Genomic DNA, 18585 nt, shown 5'->3' with positions numbered 1-18585 from the left:
ATAGATGTACTATAAATAGATATGGGTCCTCGTTTAATAGACTTTATATTGCTATATGTGATATAGTATGTTATTAAATTTTCCACTAAGATGCACTATTTTAAAATTGACCCAGCAAGTATATTTTGTACGGTCAAGTCATGTAGCACATCTCACAAAAGACGTGAACTTTTTCCACATTTGCATCACTTAATCTAAATTACTTTCTTTTGGTTGGTATCCTTGGCATGTTATACTATAAAGGCTTCATTGATATATTCTGGCTACATGTGTACATTAAAATGCACAATCCAGTTATTAAGAATCTTCCTCAGTAATGTTTGTCGGATTCTTGGTGCGGAGGGGAACTCCCTAACACTGGAAAATATTTTTTTATTGCTGTCCACTTATAGTGTGACTGGTTTCTCTGTTAGCTCAGATTCAAATTCTCAGACAGCGTGCAGAAAAATTCAGACTGGTGTTTATGGTTGTACAGCAGAGAGCAGGACCTCGGGTTCAGCTAAACACCTCGTGTGTTTAGGCTATCAACAAAGCCAACTGCAGAGCCCAGTGATCTCCAGCACTCAGGGCAGTGGGGAGGCTTTGAACGCAGCAACAGAGCTCGCACATTAGTCACCAGGTGGTAAACCAAAGCATTTCTTCAAAGCGCCCGAAACTACGTTAAGAGTTCTCCCAAAACAGAGATTTTCCTTTTAACACATTACTTTTGATCAAAGCAGAAAGGTTTACTCCCAAGTTTGATTCTTGCAAAACCCCAAACTATCTCCACTATTATTTGAATGAAAACACAACGCTCTTTGTGCTCCTTGTATTTCCTAAACTGCTCCAATTATTATGCACTGACCTCGCCAGAGTCACCCAGGGTGATGGAAGAGTGAGCAGAGATATGCAGGAGGCCCAGCTGTTGGTCCCTGTGTGCCCTGGAGCGCTGACATTTAGCAGATGTCACACAAGTCAGAAAAAAATGATTTTATTCTTATTTTTGTATTGCTTTTTATTTTATTGTCTTAGGACTGAGATGTTTAGATATCCATCTTTACCCTAATCGGCACACAGAAGATGTATCAGTGGTCAAAATGAGAGAAAATTTCAAACCTTTTCTTTATGAAGATTTTTCTGCCATAGATGTTTTGCAGAGAACAAATCTAGAAGCATGATTTCATTTTGCTTGTAACTCTTTTTCTTTTGATATCTCTTCTTCTGACTGTTTAATCTGTATATTAACTAATGAGGCTTAAAACTTTTCTTATGTAGCTACAACACATGTTGACTCATATTTAACCCTTTCAGATGGGAGCAAATTAGTCTGATTTCTTTTTGAAAACATGGGAAGAAGGCAAACCCAAATTCACAAGAAAATAGTAAAAAGTTACAAAAAAATTAACAGACAAATTAGCAAAAATAAAATAAAAATAAAGAAAAGTAAAAACCAAAACCAAACAAGGAAATGATCTGGGGGGAAAAGTGCTTAAAATAATTTAAATTCTTATTTAAATTCTTTAATATGTTTTTCATATTTAATTATGAAAACTTAAAATGTAATTTTCTGGGCAAAATCTAACTCTAGATTTCTTGCCAAGTTACTTATTGCCTTTTTTTCCCCATATTTTTTTGAAAGAAATCGAACCAATTTGCTTAGGGTTGCTCATTAAATAGTAGTGAATATTTGTGTCTGAAAGTGATGAAGAAAAGTGATGTCAATCCAGGTTTCAGAGGGTCCACTGAGAGCTAAATCATTCAACTCTGTTGTCACTTCTTCATATACTGTGTGTATTTTACGGACTGTTCCTTTATATCCCCCTTTAGTTTAGCAAGTACAATTTCTGGCGCTAGCTGGTCCTGTCTCTGGGATACAGGCCTTGCAATGCCTGTTAAAGTGATCTACTTTTCTTCGTCTCATCTGGACTATTCCTTTGCCTTTTGGGGGGATGTCTACCTTTTCCGTATTTTGGTCAAGCAATATAAAATGGTTTGTTTGTCTGTGGCCCCCTGAGGACAGCTGCTACGCCAGTGCTTCTCAAAAAAAAAGCTTCCATGACGTTTGGTGTGAGGCGATTGTGGTAACTTTCCATCCTCCTTATGCAATGTTTTAATTCCCTGTATCTTACTTTTATCCTTTCTTCTAGTACAGCAAAGATTTAAAATACTACAGTCCAATGCAACCAACAACAGTTGCTTTTGCACCCATCAGGCACACTAACTCTAAGTCATCCCCCAGCAGCCTAATTTAGTCTGGTCTAACATCAAACCCTGCCATGCAGCCCTCCCTTCTAACCTCCAGTATATTTCATACATACTGTGGCCTGACATCCTTTTTCTTACCCCCTCTAGAAGACAGTGGAGTCTCCCTGCTCCAGCTGATTGGGGATCCTCCTCCAAGTACCATTACCCAGGTCTACGGTCCCGACAACAATCCCGGTTATGTCTTTGGCCCTGACGCCAACACGGGTCAGTTGGCCCGTGCCCACCTGCCGAGCCCATTCTACCGAGACTTCGCCCTCATCTTCAACCTGAAACCCACCTCTGAGAGGGGCGGCGTCATCTTCTCCGTCACAGATGCCGCACAACAGATCATGTACGTGGGTGTTAAACTGACGGCCGTGCAGGGCGGCAACCAGAATGTCGTCTTGTACTACACTGAGCCTGACTCGCAGCAGTCATATGAGGCGGCCAGGTTCCTCGTGCCCTCCATAAGAGATACCTGGACTCGTTTTGCCATCGCTGTGAGGGATGAGAAGGTGATGTTCTACCTCAACTGTGACACGGACCCTCAGGTGACGCGCATTGAGAGGTCCCCGGACGAGATGGAGCTGGAGACTGGTGCTGGGGTGTTTGTCGGGCAAGCTGGAGGAGCTGATCCGGACAAGTTTTTGGTATGTACAAAAGCTTCATCTGTTTCTAACAAAACAGTATTCAGGCCCATGAAATCAGGAAATTCAATAAGTTAAGGGCTGTATTATATTGGAAGAAACACTGTATTTATTTTAATAACATTCATGTTAGCTGAAGAAACATTTGCATGATGCTTTTTGCACTCATTAATTAAGTCATAACACTGTTTAGTTCATAACACTGCACATCTACTATTCCCATACTACTTCTTTCTATAACCAACACAACTGTTAAAAGAAACAACTCCAGCTGTGTGAAGTGTCTTTTGACTTCCAATTATCAATCATGTGAAATATCTTGGCTCAATAACTCTCATATGATTTTATTGCTCAAATTGGCCCTCTCTAAACCACAACATAAATGTCTGCATCACTTGTCTGTATTCTTGAGAGCAGTCTGCAAATAATTGGAGGACCTCACAGCTGGGATTTAATTAACTTCAGTCATTTGACTGCTGTAAACCCCAGCAGTTGACCACAACAACTGCTGACCTTGACTGTTAAAGTGTTATTGTAGTTCACCCATGGCTACCTGCACAGAGAAAACCTGCAACAGCATGTTGTCACTTGACATTATAGGACAGAGGGTTAGGTTGGATGGGGCAGCAGAGTGAGAAGCTAATGGGGGAGCGCAGTAAAAGAGTTGAGTTTCAGGTCAAATGCTGTTGTTAGGAGCAAAGTGAAAAGGTTAGTGTGATGGTGGAAAGCCAGTAATTAGGCAATCGGATCAAAAACAGTACTGTGTTAGAAAAACACAACTGTTAAAACTGTTAATCTAGACCTGCTTCAAGTGATGGAGCCATGAGTTGAAAGGTTTATCAGGAGTCAAAGTGTTGCACTGCTGTTTATAATTCTGTGCAACAAGATTTAACATCTATGGAAAATTAACTGTGGTGATTTTATCTTCTGGCGCAACTATAGACTGTGTATAAAGATAATCAACACGTCTCCAAAGTCCACAACTATACAAAAATCAAATCAAATATCCCGGATATGGGGGGCGTCGGGGGCTCAGTGGATAGAGCGGGCACCCCATGTATATAAAAATCCCAGATACGTCCATTGCCATCCTTTGCTGGTGATGTAATTTGGAGTCAGACTCTGTGCAGTAGCAATATATGCAGTCTGCAATTACATTCGCCTGACCAGAGCAGCACCATTGTTCGAGAGCACACAGATTTGCTAGAATAGCTATTAATCATGACCTCAAACCCTCTTTTTAAAAAATCTAATTACACATTAAAACTAAACTTAACACTTATATTTACATCAGAGTAATAAGAACTACCTGAAATGACAGAGACCATCTCTTGGGAAGTCTTGAGGGGTAGATTACATTAGTTCACTCCTATTGAAGTACCATCCAAAAATACAACCCAGGTCCTTTGGGGTAAGGAGATGTCTTTAATCCATGCAAATCTCTCACACAAATCTCTCACAAGGCAAACTACACCCATTATCAAAATTTCATCATTTCAAAAAAATGTTCATGTTATTTCAATGGTCTAAGATGGTACAAAAATATTAGTAAATATGAACAACTTTCTCCCAAATCCAAAATGAAGAGTGCTAAAGCTAAAATTTGTGATGTTCTGGAGCTGCTCCATGGACAGCAAATTGAGAAAAAATATTCTAGATGACACCGAGACCAGCCAGGGGAATTTTCTGAGTATATGGGAACTATTTCTGTTTTAGGGTTGAGAACACAAGAATGCAGCTCATTTAGTCATAAAAAAGAAAACAAACATCTGTGTGCTCATAAAACAGGCTCCAGACTTTTTTTTAAGTTTGGGACTTAATTCTCTGGTTTGCGGCTTAGAGAGAGTTGCTCATGTTATTGACACAGATATTGATTGAACTTCCCTAGGTCATGGAAATAGCATAGTAGAGTTCGTAAGCTAGGTAGTGGTCCCCTTTAAAAGACTTTTACTGTCAGACAGAAGCTACTCAATTACTTTTATTCGATGGCTGGCTTTTATCGGCAATATACCTTATCAGTACAAATACACAACTTTCAACATGGCTTTGTTATCTTTGTCTTTTTGAGTTGCACTCTAAAATGATAGTGGTGCTTTTCTTTGCCATTTTCACTGTTCACTGTTGCCAAGTACGGAGTCTCTCTGCTTATATGGACAGAAATGACCTCCCTGAATTGAGGCCATGAAGCCATAAAAGCAGAAGCACTTTTGACTAACTTTATCAGCAAGTCAAAAAAAGCTGGATATTCCCTCCATCCTCTGCTAAAAAGTATACTTTCATAACAATGGTTATATTGTGACATAATAAAGAAATATTTACACTACTAAATATGTCAAAATTACAAATGAGCACTTCCTATCTGAGTCTAGCCACTGATATGAAGTTTTCCATGTTTGCTCAGCTGAAACATCATCTCTTGCTTCCTCTCTCAGCTGTAACACTTTTTTAAAATCTTTTTTATTGCTCTGTTTGAAGACATCTGCTGATTTAGTTGCCACACGGCTCAGATTTTGCGCAAGCCCGTCTAAGGTATTTCTTTGTAGTTAGATATTTTCCGAATGTTGTATTATAAACTGCTTATTTGGGAAAAAGGAATCTTGTGTCAGGACTTGTTGGCCATGCGATGTTGGTTGACCCCATTATGGCCCTAAGTTAGAGAGGTCTTGTGAATTTAATTTCTCTAATCAAATCAAGACTCAACGAGCTTCTTTGGTATTTAAATATTTTCATTATGTATTTATAAAAAGGACATTCCACTCTGAAACAGGGTTTGTTTAGTGGCTGTCCCTTTTCATGTTATCCATCACATGCAAGAACATGCTGCAGTGACAGTTTAGTTTGTCTCGTGCAAAGGATCTGAGATTTATCGTGAAGATCTGAAGCAATTTGTCATAAATAGACCATGACACGTCGACTAAACATTACACACAAAAAAACAGATGACCAATAAAAGCCTGTGTGTAGACGGGGTTAAAATGTCAAAGAGCCTTTGCTGTTTATCTTCAAAGTTCTCTTAAAAAATCCATTTAACTTTGTTTCTCAGGACATAAATGTGTCCTGAAGAGTCGACTTCAAATAACTAAGCAGCGGAGAAACCACCTCTTCATTCACAGCTAATGGTCCTTTGATAGGCAGTCAGATAGCATGAATGCTATCTGTGCATGTATCCTGTGTGGGAACATGTATCAGATGGTGTGTGCGGGACAGAGATAGTGGCACTTCACAGGCTAAAACTGGAGACATCAATAGCCCCTCTGATTTTGCAGAAATGGGGAATTCCCTGAAAATTATAAACACAATCTGAGCAGTTAGCTCAGAGATAAGCACCTATATTCGTATGTTGAAAGTTAGACATGTTGTCTGTGTGCTGTTTTGACATTATTACATGTATCATTAACATCCATACGCCATGTACTTGTTTTGCACAGGGGGTGATCGGTGAGCTGAGGGTGGTGGGAGACCCCCGTGCTGCTGAGAGACACTGTGAAGAGGATGAAGATGACTCAGACATGGTAAATGACACCTAATCCAATTTTGAAGAGAACTGACGACATATGATTGAAAACACATGACAATGTAAGCTCCAGTTAAGACAGACCTGTTTCACGAAAAGGACTTTTACTGTAATATTTCCCACTGTGGGGAAGCAGGTGCTGGATGCTGTCAGAGTTTAGCCCAGCAGCTCCGCCCTGGTGTGTATTATACATGGGGACGTTTACACTGTAGAAATCCCAGCCAAGCCCATTTACCAAACACATCAGTTAATCCTGATCAAAAATTTCTTCTTTTATTACATACTGTGAGAAAAAACAAACAAGAATGTGAGCTAAGCAGCTACACAGGGTTATGTTAGAATGACATGAAGTGTGATGTATTTTTTTTCCTTATTATACCTGTTCAACTAGGACATATCAGCTTTACACTACAAAAACAATGCTGTTCTTTCCTTTTCCTTTTCCTTTTACTCCTCTTTTTCCTTTTTTTTCTCTTTGACAATGATCATCATCTGTTGAAAATGCCAGTTTCTTTTGCTTTGGACATGCAGCATTAGCCTCAGTATTTTAGCCATCAATGTGCATAGTGAGCTTTACATTTTAAAAGGAATCACCTGGAAACATTCGAGAGTCAGTTGAAAATAAAAGTTTTTTGTCCAACTCATGGAGCTAACATTAACTTTATTGGCTTATTAACTGCAGCTAATCAAACCTGAAAGCTGGATTAGTTCAGATAAAAATATAAACAGATGCTACAGATCTGTCATTGTAATCATTAACCCTTTTTACACACTATAGGGACACTGCAAAGTCCTTTTTTATGTCACCTTTGCATTGTTACACAGAACTTAACAGCAGCAGCATCGCACTGCTCCAGTGTTTGATATAAGACAGCGTGCTGGCATCATGGAAACACAAGAGGCGACATAAAACATACGCAGCAACAGACAACAATTTAAGGACATTTTCAGTTGTTGTTTTTCTTTGAGGTAGCAGCTAACTGCTGCTAGCTACTTTTTTAATCTAGTGTGGGTGAAACTGTCACACCCATCCTTCTGGCTGTCCCTTTTACACTTGATACTTACACTTATTCCTTGATTTGGTGCTGTTACTACCTCAGTTGGCAGCCAAACAACTCACCCATTCCACACAACAAACAGGCAGTTAAAAAGTGGCTATTGTGAACTGCATATTTGCCAGAATGAAGAGCTTGACAAGCAAAACAGTAACCAGGAGAGGGCTGGTGAAGAGTACATAGCAACTCAGATTTAAATTTATCCTTACATTATAATAATTTGACCAGTGAACATTAAGTACAATTTTAAACTGATCCATCAATTTCAACAAAGAGTTAAATTAGGCCTGGGATGCCCTAAAGTAGTAGCCTGGTAACCAGACAAGTCTACAAACTTGTGTTGTTTTGCTTTGTGAGATACAAGTGGTATCCCTCCCAATCAAACAATTTTTTTTGGCTGACATGGCCCAGGCTGAGCCAATCACAAGTGTCTAATATAGGGCATGTTTCATTTGATGACTGACATGAAAAAATGTGATGTCATTTCTGGCTCATGCACAAATTCTGAAAGCAAAAATAGAAAAACTTGTTCACAGACATACTGATGCTGCGCCATCACAGTTGGCACACTGTAATCTGTGGACATTTGTCTGTAGCGCAACGCTTTGTCACATGTTTCATAGCTCTGATTGCTTGTAGAGCTTGTGTCTAGAGGCATTGAATGATACTTGATAAAGAGCTTTTCGAAATCTAAAATGAACTGAGAGGTTCTGGACTAACTCACGTGTGAATTAGTCTGGGGAAGAAACTGTATTTTACAGGACGTTATTCTTTTATGTAGCACAACATATTATCCATTATAAATGTGTAACCAATAAGCGTGTGAGAGCAGCCTTTTCACCACTGACCCTGACCACCCACACACAAACACAGGTGCCTCACTGCGGCCCACCAGCAGCCTTTACTGTTGTTTAGTAAAACATTGCGTTCGCAGCTGCTCCACTTGGTGAGACCACCAAAACCTTGTCTTTACTGACAGAATAAGGGTCAAAATTTTACCACGTGTTGTCATCAGATTTTTAGATGAGAGAATGACAGGTTTCTGATTTCAGTCTTTAAACCTCTCTCTCACACACACACACACACACACACACAGAGAAAAGATACAGTCAATATATTAAATATACTGAAGAACTCTGCCTCTAAGGGAAGTGTGTGAGACATACTTACTTAATTGTTAAATTGTCTGATACAACAAATATACCAGCATTTGACTTAATGACAATACATTGCAGGATTAAAAACATCTTCATTTTTTCAGGTAAAATGCGCATTGAGATCAAGGTGTTTGTTTCAAGAGGGACCTGACCAAGAAAGTGGGTTAGGGGAAGAATAAAAGAATTCTTTGTAATATAAAAAAAACATTCACAGCAATAAAAACAACACAGACAACTAAACAAGGCCAGTGATACCGTCACAAAGAGCTCAGCCCAGCTTGTATTTGCTGTGGAGCCCCAAATAAGAGGCCCATGTTAGGCCTCAACCTACTTGGTACCCAGGTATCCCGAGCATAACCTGTGTCTGGCCCACTTGGGTGAACCCGCCCATGTAGGCAACTAGCATGGGACCATTATAGAACCCGCAGACAATTCCATATAGGGTCTATTTTTCAGTCCATTTACTACCCACATGGACCTCACACACAAATGTTGGCTGGGAAAAACCATAAAGGCTATGGAATAACATACATAAATTACATATACACGTTGAATAAAAATACTGCAACTAAATTGCTAAATTCCTTTATAGCTGACTTTAATTTGATCAAGTTAATGAACATGTGGTGCCAGGACACACACATTTACAGTGCTCCAGGTCTCAGTTCATGTTGTTTGGATTCTTGTGTTGCCTGGGTCCTTGTGATAGTTCTTGTAAAAGTTAAATTAACAATGTCAGATGGATTCTATTATTATTGGTGTTGTTGTATGTATGTATATATGTATGTATGCATCTATGTATGCATGTGTTTATGTATGTATATGTGTGTACGTGTGTGTGTGTGTGTGTGTGTGTGTGTGTGAACACACTGTGTGGTGTGTTTACGTGCGTATAGGAATGTGTGTGTGTCTGTATGTGTTTTTTAGCCAAAGCACTTTGTAAACCTTTGTTTTTAAAGGTTCTATATAAATAAAGTTATTATTATTATCATTATTATTATTATTATATTATTATTATTATAGTTAACATTTTCAGATGTTACAGGTTTTAAATTGTCAATGCGTCCAATAAAACACAAAAGAACATCTTGAAATTAAAACTGTCGGTTTTGTCTCCTCAGGCTTCTGGTGAAGGAAGTGGTTATGTAGAGAGCAGACCCCCAAACCCAGAGAGACACAGATGGACGGTATGGAACAACTTTTTTTTTTATTTATTTTTTTTTTATTTTGCTCTTTTACTTATTACATAGTTATGACAGTATTCACGTAATCATTTCAGCTAGGAGGAATGATTTTTCATTGATGACTGTTCTTTACAGTATATGACCCTTATTCTTCTTGGTACACTGTACTGAAACATTATGGATTGGTTGACCATTTTCTCACAGGAAAGTGTGTAAAGATATAAAAACGTGAAAAGGAAAAATGAACAAAGAATGCTTTGTTCCCTAAGGAGGACTCAATCAGCTGATCAGACATGTATACCTGGCCGATAAAGATTATTAACAGCAGGCCTGCTTCTGCAAACCGAGTCATCTCAGTATTAGATAATATACCACTGACGTCTCAAGTTACTCGCTATAAGTGAGCGAACACTCATCCCTCAAGAGAGATTAAAAACTGCTGAGTTGATGTGTGGAACTGAGCTGCTTCTGTCTTATAGATTTGGAGACAAAGACTTTTTATCATAGAGAGTTTTCTCTTGTAAGACTCAAAGGAAATTACCTTGTAGAGTTAAAACTAGGGCTTTCTAAAGTTAGGAGTTAATAATATAATTCTGAGGTTAAATCACTACTGCATGTGCTTTTACAGTAAGGCCAGCAAGAAGAACATTGAAGGGATAGTTCCAATTTTTGATGTCGGGTTGTATGAGGTACTTACCCATAGTCAGTGCATTCCATACAGTAAATGGCGGACATTACTACATGTAGAATATTACCACTGCTTCACTGACTTTAGACACTCCTTTCCTACAGGGAACTGAAGCCGTTATCTAAGCTATTTCTAAAGCCACCAGATCCAATGACAAAAATCATTTTAACTCACAGCACACTGGAGTTGCTGGTCTACTGCTGCCTCAGTCGGTTTGTTTTTTAATGTTATTGTGTGACTTTGGTGTTTTATAGTGTTAGTTCTTGTTCATTTAAGTCACACAGTAACAAACAAACTATCCAATTGAGGCAGCAATAGAAGAGCAGCTCCCATGTGCAAGGTTAAATGACTGTTTTTGTCAAAGTAGTCAGGTGGCTGTGAAGAGAGCATAAATCAGAATCAGAATCAGAATCAGAAAAAGATTTATTGCCAGGTATAGTTAACACAATACGAGGAATTTGTTCTGGTGGGTTGGTGCAACATAAATATAGAAAAAGAAAACAGATAAAATAGAAGATACAAATATAAAATATAAAATATAAAAAGTACGAGTCTTACAGTGCAAAACAAAACAAGTAACACAAGTAACAGTGTAACAGTGCAAGAAACAGAACCATGGAATTAAAGTTATATACAAGAATGTTTGGAGTGCAAAATATATATTGATATTTACATTGAAATTCACATTTATACAGGTTTGAGTGCAACTTTAAAGACAAAACAGTGCGCACCAACACACCGAGGCAGCCATCCGCGGCGCCATCTTTTGATACACATCTTTTGATAAATAATGCTTCAGTTCCCTGTTAGAAAGGGATTTTTGACGATGAGGTTAAGTCCTAAAAATACTCTAAATGTATTACTTAAACTGATATTTCAACACATTATCATCCCAATTTGTCAAATATCACTGCCCGGTCAGTGCCGTTCAGAAATCCTCCTGCATTTGTTGTTGACATTCAGGGAAAGCGTGTCACTTTACACCTTTTAGATGCATTGTGTCACTTCTGTTTTCACAGGAAATATACTGTTTATGCTGGTTAGAGGCAAACAGTCTTTTTCAAAATAAACTTACAACGTTGTTAAAACACTCTGTTTTTATCTACATTTCCTTGTGCAACAAAAGCACAAGGTAAGGTGTAAAAAAAAAACATGGTTTTGCATACAAGAAGCAAACAATGGGGCTTCCAGATGAAAGTCCAGGGTTTGATAGACTCATCCAATGCCCCTCCCACCACACTCTATAGGGCCTCTGGAGCTCCTTATATTACTTTGTTACTGGCAGCATTTCAAACTGATGCCGTCCAGTGGTGTATCATACTGCTGTGTCAGGTTCGGTCTGGCTGCATTATAAACTGAGATCGTCTGCTGGCTTATCATAGCGCTGTGAGAGGGGGCATTTGACATCAGTGTCTGATGCTGAAATCACTAACTAAGCGGCGGTATTTGATAAATTTGGAAGGTGAAGTGGCTGGATATTAAGGTAACTAATATATGATTTGCTGCAGCCCCTGGGAGTGTGCTGAACAGCCCCACGTCCAAGGATCTGTCCCTTTAAGCTCTGAATGTTAATTTAAGCACAGTTATTCAGCATGAACGACACATGCTTAAACAGGGGCTTTACCTGGTGTCTGGTGAGGCGTGTGTGCTCTGAAATGTAGACTTATCACCTGGATAAAGGCCTAACATAACAGATAACGCAAAAAGGCTGGCGGATGAAGCCTCTTCACCATCATGCACATATGCATTGTTCTGTTCACTCATGCTTGTACTGTTATTCCTACTATGTTTTTGTGATCACCCATGCAAGGTTTCTAAATCACTGCATGTACTTGTATCTCTTGGTGTCTTCCTTCATCTCTGCTTTTGTCACTGTCTCAATCTACCCTGCTCTGTCTTTCTGTCTTCCTCTCTCTGCTTTCTGTCTCTCTCACACTCACAATCAGATTCCACAGACACCCACTCACATCCTCCCACCCTCAGAGATAGCCACGCAGGCTGAAATGCAGCACAGCCTCCACCCTGCAACCACCACCTTTGTGCGTGTGTGCACTCCCACTCACAATTATAGTGGAGAGTTAGAAAAACCAGATGTCAATTTGGACTCGATCTGATCCAAGTCTGAGGCCCCCTGCCTCAAGGCTTTGTTATTCTGGCTGGTTTCTCAATCAACGTTGCACAGGAACTGACTGAGGTGGAAAGAAAGTACGAGAGGGAGACAGGGGAGGGCAGGGTCAGGCACCTCCAGTCGGAAGTCTCCTCATCATTACTGCCAAGTACTCTGCAGCTTTTATAAGGGGGCTTTTCCATCGCTTCAGTAGGCATTCATTAACATCATGTAATATTCGATGTAAAGTAAAAGACAACAGCTGGCATCTAATGCCTATCTGCCGCTGTTTTTCCACCTGATGTCTGTTCACAGGAACTCTGCACAGTTGTCCAACTGGTGCAATTAAGGCAAGTCTGGGCAGAGATGAGTTACAGGGGGAGGGTTGTAGAAGGGAAACTTTCCATTTTGTCATCCTGGAATTCATGGTGATAGATGGCAGAGCTAGTCAGTCACCCTTAGAGCAGTGTCACTGCTGGAGTCCAAGTGTCTCCTTGAGCATGAAGCCCAAAGAGGAAATGTTTCAAGAGCTTAGTTCTAACTGCACGTGATGCTTGTTTCAGGTAGAGAACAGCTAGTTGTCTGTAATGCCCATCATGTCGAGAAAAACAGAGCTTTAAGGTTGAGACAAGTTTGTAAGGACTTGCAACTCAGCTTGGACTCGACTGCCTTGAGACTCGACTTGACACTTTTAGGCAATAAGATGAGAAGAATAAGAGACTTGACTTGGTGACCCATAAAAATTGAAAAGGCCGCTACTAAGTGGAGTTATGCCTTTTCGAGACCTGCCAAACTGTCCTGAATAATTAATAACAACCAGGATGCAGACTATCCATAATCTAATGCAAACTCTGAAGGGACAGTTCAGTCCAAAATTTTAAAAAAATAAAAATGAATTACATTATTTTCACTCCTACCAGTAGTACCTATTTATCAGTCTAGATTGTTTTGGTGTGAGCCAGTTGGTGTTCCCTCTGCACAATTAATCGGAGCATGAAGCTGCTCAAAACAAGGTCTATCAGTTATCCTGAGTAGCCAGGTCATTATTTCTGGACAGAGACATTGCCTATGAGTTAAAAAAATAGATAGATAAAAAATAAATAAAAATCACAAGCCAAGTGCCGTCTAGTTCCATTATATTAAAGAGTAAGCAGACATCTCTGTGGCTGATATCTCCAACATTCGGCAACTCGCACCAAAATAATCTAAATTGATAAATAGGTCTAAAGGTAATAGTATTTTTGATTTTCGGTGAACTGTCCCTTTAAGTTACAGCTGCTTGCAACCGTATAAAAGGAGAAATCTCCTGATTAAGATTAAAGAAATTAGGCTTTTAGTATAAAACTCATGAGTTTCTACAAATAAATAAATAAGTCAACGGTTTCTCTCCTCTCCAGCATATTATCTTATTTCTCCCTGCTGCCACAAAAAAGCAAGTCTTTCATTTTGGTTTGCAGTCTTAATGAAACGCAGCAATATTTGGGGAAAAGACATAATTGTTTCTGCTTGAATAATTTCTTTTTTCTTTTTTCACTTTATTATGCAAGAGTCAATAAGAGTCAAACAAATGTGAGGCAAAACTTGGCTGCTGCATTTTATAAACAGTTTTTATTCCATCCTAAAACCAACTCATTTCCCCGTGTGTTACTTTATAGGGCATGCACTAAAAGAAAAAATAAACACACTGCTGCGGAGGTGGAACATGCTCATTGCCGAGGGAGCTGCATACTTGCTCTTAGATTCAAGGGGTTGTGTGGTTCAAATCCATCAACACTGTGCTCTAAAGATCGGAGCCTCCCACCCGTCAGCCCTCAGCTATGATGGATAAGTGAAGGAGTGAACAAGCAGGGTATTCTTTATCTCATTAATACATATATCAACTTAGAACAGTCATTAGCGGTCGGGGCCAAATTCTTAGCATAGCCAGTGCCGTGCAACACAGTGGGGAGAATTCCTCCAAAAGGAAACTGGTTAATTATCAACAGTGGCTTCACTTTGCCCCCTCAGCTACCCCCTCTGCTACATTCTCTCATATCCCACTCAGCCTGAATTCCACAGGTGACAATTTGAGGTGTATCAGCGGTGAGGAATGAGCTGCAGACTAGGGGGGGTATTTGCATTGATTCCTCCCCCTCGTTACTTTTCACCCAAAGGCAGTTTGAGTTTGAGAGCAGAAGTGACCCCACCTCCCCCGACCTTCAGTAACTCCTGTTGCTTCTCTCAGTCCAGCTGTGTTTTTAGTGACAGAGGATTGTTGGGAGGTTGGAGACTGACCTGTCTTTCCATTGTCCACTAACAAAGGCGTAGGTTTTGTTTCTACAAGGGACACACATGCTCTAAAAATACTGAGTTTAAGAAGCATTTGATGCAATTTTCTGCATTAATTTATGCTGTAAATATCTTAAATTTTGTCAAGTACACAAAGATATGAAAAGCATTATCTCAAATACTGTATACTGAGCTATTAAGATGACAGTGAAATTGGTTTGTTAATGCAATCATGAAAAGGCAGGACAAAAAAAAAAGCTGGGTAGATGTCTGATAAGGAGGTGTCGTAGACCAGCGGTTTCCAACTGGACTTGCCACAGGGGCCAGATTTCTGCTTAATCGTTAGTTTGAAGACCACACAGTAGATAAACAACATGTTGGCTTGGAACACAATGAAATAAAACACATTGAAATTATAAACAGAGATGGGCATTTCAAAATAAAAGCTCTGTGCTGGAAATTCACAGAACTTAAAAATAAAGTGTGTTTTTTACAAATGCAACAAGTTAACAAGTCACTTGCGGTCCATTTAGAATGGACCACGACCCACAAGGGCAATGTCAGGGTAAGCCAATCAAAGCAGAGGAAGGCGTGCAATTCCTTCACCACCCTAGGAGGTGCTACTTCCTCTATGCAAAATTAAAGCAAAAATATCCCAGATACCGCTGCTGCCATCTTGCATTGGTGACGTCTTTTGGAGCCAGTGTGAACAAAGGCAATCTTTGCAATTTGAAGTTCCCACCAAAAAACCTGTCTGACTTATCACTAGCAGAACCACCAGAGACAAGGACACAGATTGGCACGCACAGCTGTCAATCATGTTGTCAAGCCGCCTTTTTCTAGCAACAAATAACAAAATAACCAAAGTTATCAGAAATGCGAACACTTGAACAAACATCAGGATCATAAGAACTACCTAAAATGACAGAAACCATCATAAGGAAAAATGTATTTGACTTGTACTTCGAGTTTTTACTTTGGCCCATGTCCCACCAAACAAGCTACAGCCGGCCACCAGGGAATGATCATGTTTTTGCTTCAGTTTTGAAGAGCTGCCATTGCCATTTTCATATGCAGTCTATGGGGGTTCTCACACACACACACACACACACACACACACACACACACATACATACACACACACACACCTCTTATCCTTTCCTAAGTTGAACCCTGTTTATTTGATCATTGTTTTTTTTTAGTTGAGCCATGCAGCTTACAAATATGATTGAGAATGTTTGTAATAGATATGACATGCACCAACATTTATTACTTTTCATTTATGTGTATTTGTGCATGTCATATGTATTGCAAACATACTCAGTTATTGTACTCTGAGTGTCATTATTACTCTGGGTTACAGCAGTGTAGATCAGTGTGATATCCTGGGAGGTATGTTCCCCGACAGCTTTCATATTGTTCACATAAAGAGGAGTTTGGCAACACGGCTCAGGCATTAGATGTCTGACGGTGATTAACACATAAACTGCAATTACTGAAAGCGATAACATTTGCCAAATAAGAGAGGAAAAAGGTTTAGTTCAGTACTTGTTTTGCTCTTCACATGTTGACTCAATCATGTTTACCCCGTTTAAAGGCTTCATGTAGAGCTGGGAAACAAGCTTGTTATTGTTAGTTAGGATGAGAGCTTTGGCTGCACAAACTATAAACATTAATGCAATTGAATGGTAACACAATGCTGACTTTTTCCCATGCCATACACATGGCTATTGTATTGTTTCTGCAACACAGGCGGATACCGGGGGATCCGGAGCCATTAAATGTAGAGCAGGCTCAGTGTAGCTTCCTGCAAATGTCAGCTGTTGTCCTTTTGAAATATGTATCTCTCTCTGTTGCATGATTATTTTCCTGCAGACTACTCCTCCATCTTCACGGCCCATTCAGCAGCCACCACTGACCAGGACAGATGAGCTGACAATCGCAAGAGAAACAGGTGAGTTTATCTGGACACAGTGACACTTCCTGAAAAGATTTTACATTTTTTTATTTTTTATTTAAAGATCACTCACAGTCTTAAATTCTGCTTGTAGAGAGAGATCAACAATTACTTGAGATGCAATATTTTTCATGTTTCTATGTTATTTCTTTACCGGACTGAAGTGAAAAAGATTAGTGTGCTTTCTTCATCTAAGCCCTTTTTCAGAGTGTTTTTACAGATGCCTTCTGATCTGCCCCTCGCTGTGTTGCAAGCATCACTGCCTTTCATACATTCATCATTTTACCTTCAGAGATAGAAAAAAGATATTACTAGCAGACGCTCACACGTGACTGAGCTCACCTGTTGGGTATGGAGGGGATGTTTAAAATGGCACATGGTGCTGCAAAGTTCATATTCCTTCAACATGCATAGCTGAGCCAGTCAGAGCTTGCACCAAATGCATATGCTGACACATGTCTCCATCTAGTGGACATAAGGATTCATGTGAGACAGGCAGGTGAAAACATGCACTGGTAAATTTTGAGATTTTGGGCTATTTTCTTTCCTTAACATGTTCTTTTAGACTTTATTTTAGAAAAAAATGCTCAAAATATGTATTTAGTCTTTTTGTTGTTGTTATTGTTGTTGTTGTTTTTAAATAATTCAGAGCTCTGTTATGGAAATATATGCAAAAACTGGATATTTGATGAAGTACTACCTCATTTGCATATTTAACCCTTTGAAACCTGAGCAAATGGACTTGGTTTCTTTAAAAATACATTTGAGGTCAACAAACAAATCAACAAGAAATGGCCCAAAAATAAGCAAGTCATTCGGAAAAAACAAAACAAAAAAGTTAACAAGAAAAAAAACTGGAAAAAAGCAAAGACAACTTAACTTGTAACTTAATTTAAATAAAGAAATAAGATAAATATATTTTGTTGACCATGTCCTTTCCCATTTTATATGTTTTTTTAAGTTAATGAGACATTTCTTGCTGAGTTGCTCATTATGTTTTTTTCCCCAATGTTTTTAAAAGAAATCAAATCAATTTTTTCAGGTTTCAGTGAAACGTGTCTAAATGCAGGTCAAGAAAACTGATGTCAATCCAGGTTTCAATGGGTTAAACGTACAATTTCAGAAAATGTGAAACAAAACCTTGTCTAAATGTAAGTAATCAACTGGGGAAGTTTCTTGGTTATTTTTGGTCTAAAAATGTTGGTTTATTACAATACATGTATTTATAGGCTGTTTTCTCAAAACTGAGTCTCATTCTCTCAGCCAAAAATATCCACTTCAGTAGCACTTACATACACCAAACTCCAGTTTTACTCCTGTTGTAGATATTCTGAAGGTTTATACAGAGGTGGTTGTTCATGACTCATTCATAGCCTGATTTCCAGAACATTTTATTCCTAAAAACATGGTGAAAATTTTTTTTTTTGTCATGGCTGTCGAGAGTATTTTCTGGTTTAAGGAGAGGTAAAAAGAGATATCCAAAATTCCCTCAGTAAAAAAAAACTCTTGACTTTAATATAACAACAAAGTTAAACAAAAGTTTTAAACCTGGCTTTATCAGATGTTTAGATTTCTGTTCTGGCAATGTACACAAATTAGTGCATATTTGATTAGATAATGAATCATTTGCATATTTAAACAAATTTAGAAACATTTTAATACAAAAAAAGTCTTGATTTAAGTCATTAACTAGGGATCTGGGGTCTCTCTGAACGTAGGGGTTTGAAGTCTCTAACTTGGGCACTAAAGTGTTGTGTGTGTTTCTTGCATCTATTGAGAATAATA

At 38.9% G+C, this 18585-nt stretch overlaps 1 protein-coding gene across 4 annotated transcripts in view; it reads left to right on the top strand.

Moving 5' to 3' along the window:
* Nucleotides 1–18585, top strand: part of col18a1a (collagen type XVIII alpha 1 chain a) — a 97913-nt gene that overhangs the window by 52921 nt on the left and 26407 nt on the right. For all 4 annotated transcript variants that reach the window (XM_042494722.1, XM_042494721.1, XM_042494720.1 and 1 more), the window contains 4 exons: nt 2332–2873; nt 6299–6382; nt 9718–9783; nt 16719–16797. In XM_042494722.1, the coding sequence (XP_042350656.1) occupies nt 2332–2873; nt 6299–6382; nt 9718–9783; nt 16719–16797 (771 nt within the window). The remainder of the gene's footprint in view (nt 1–2331; nt 2874–6298; nt 6383–9717; nt 9784–16718; nt 16798–18585) is intronic.

Source organism: Plectropomus leopardus, chromosome 10, assembly GCF_008729295.1.
Source record: "Plectropomus leopardus isolate mb chromosome 10, YSFRI_Pleo_2.0, whole genome shotgun sequence".
In the NCBI taxonomy this organism is placed as follows: domain Eukaryota; kingdom Metazoa; phylum Chordata; class Actinopteri; order Perciformes; family Serranidae; genus Plectropomus; species Plectropomus leopardus.
The sequence above is the reverse complement of the archived record's forward strand: the minus strand, read 5'-3'. Positions and strand labels throughout refer to the sequence as shown.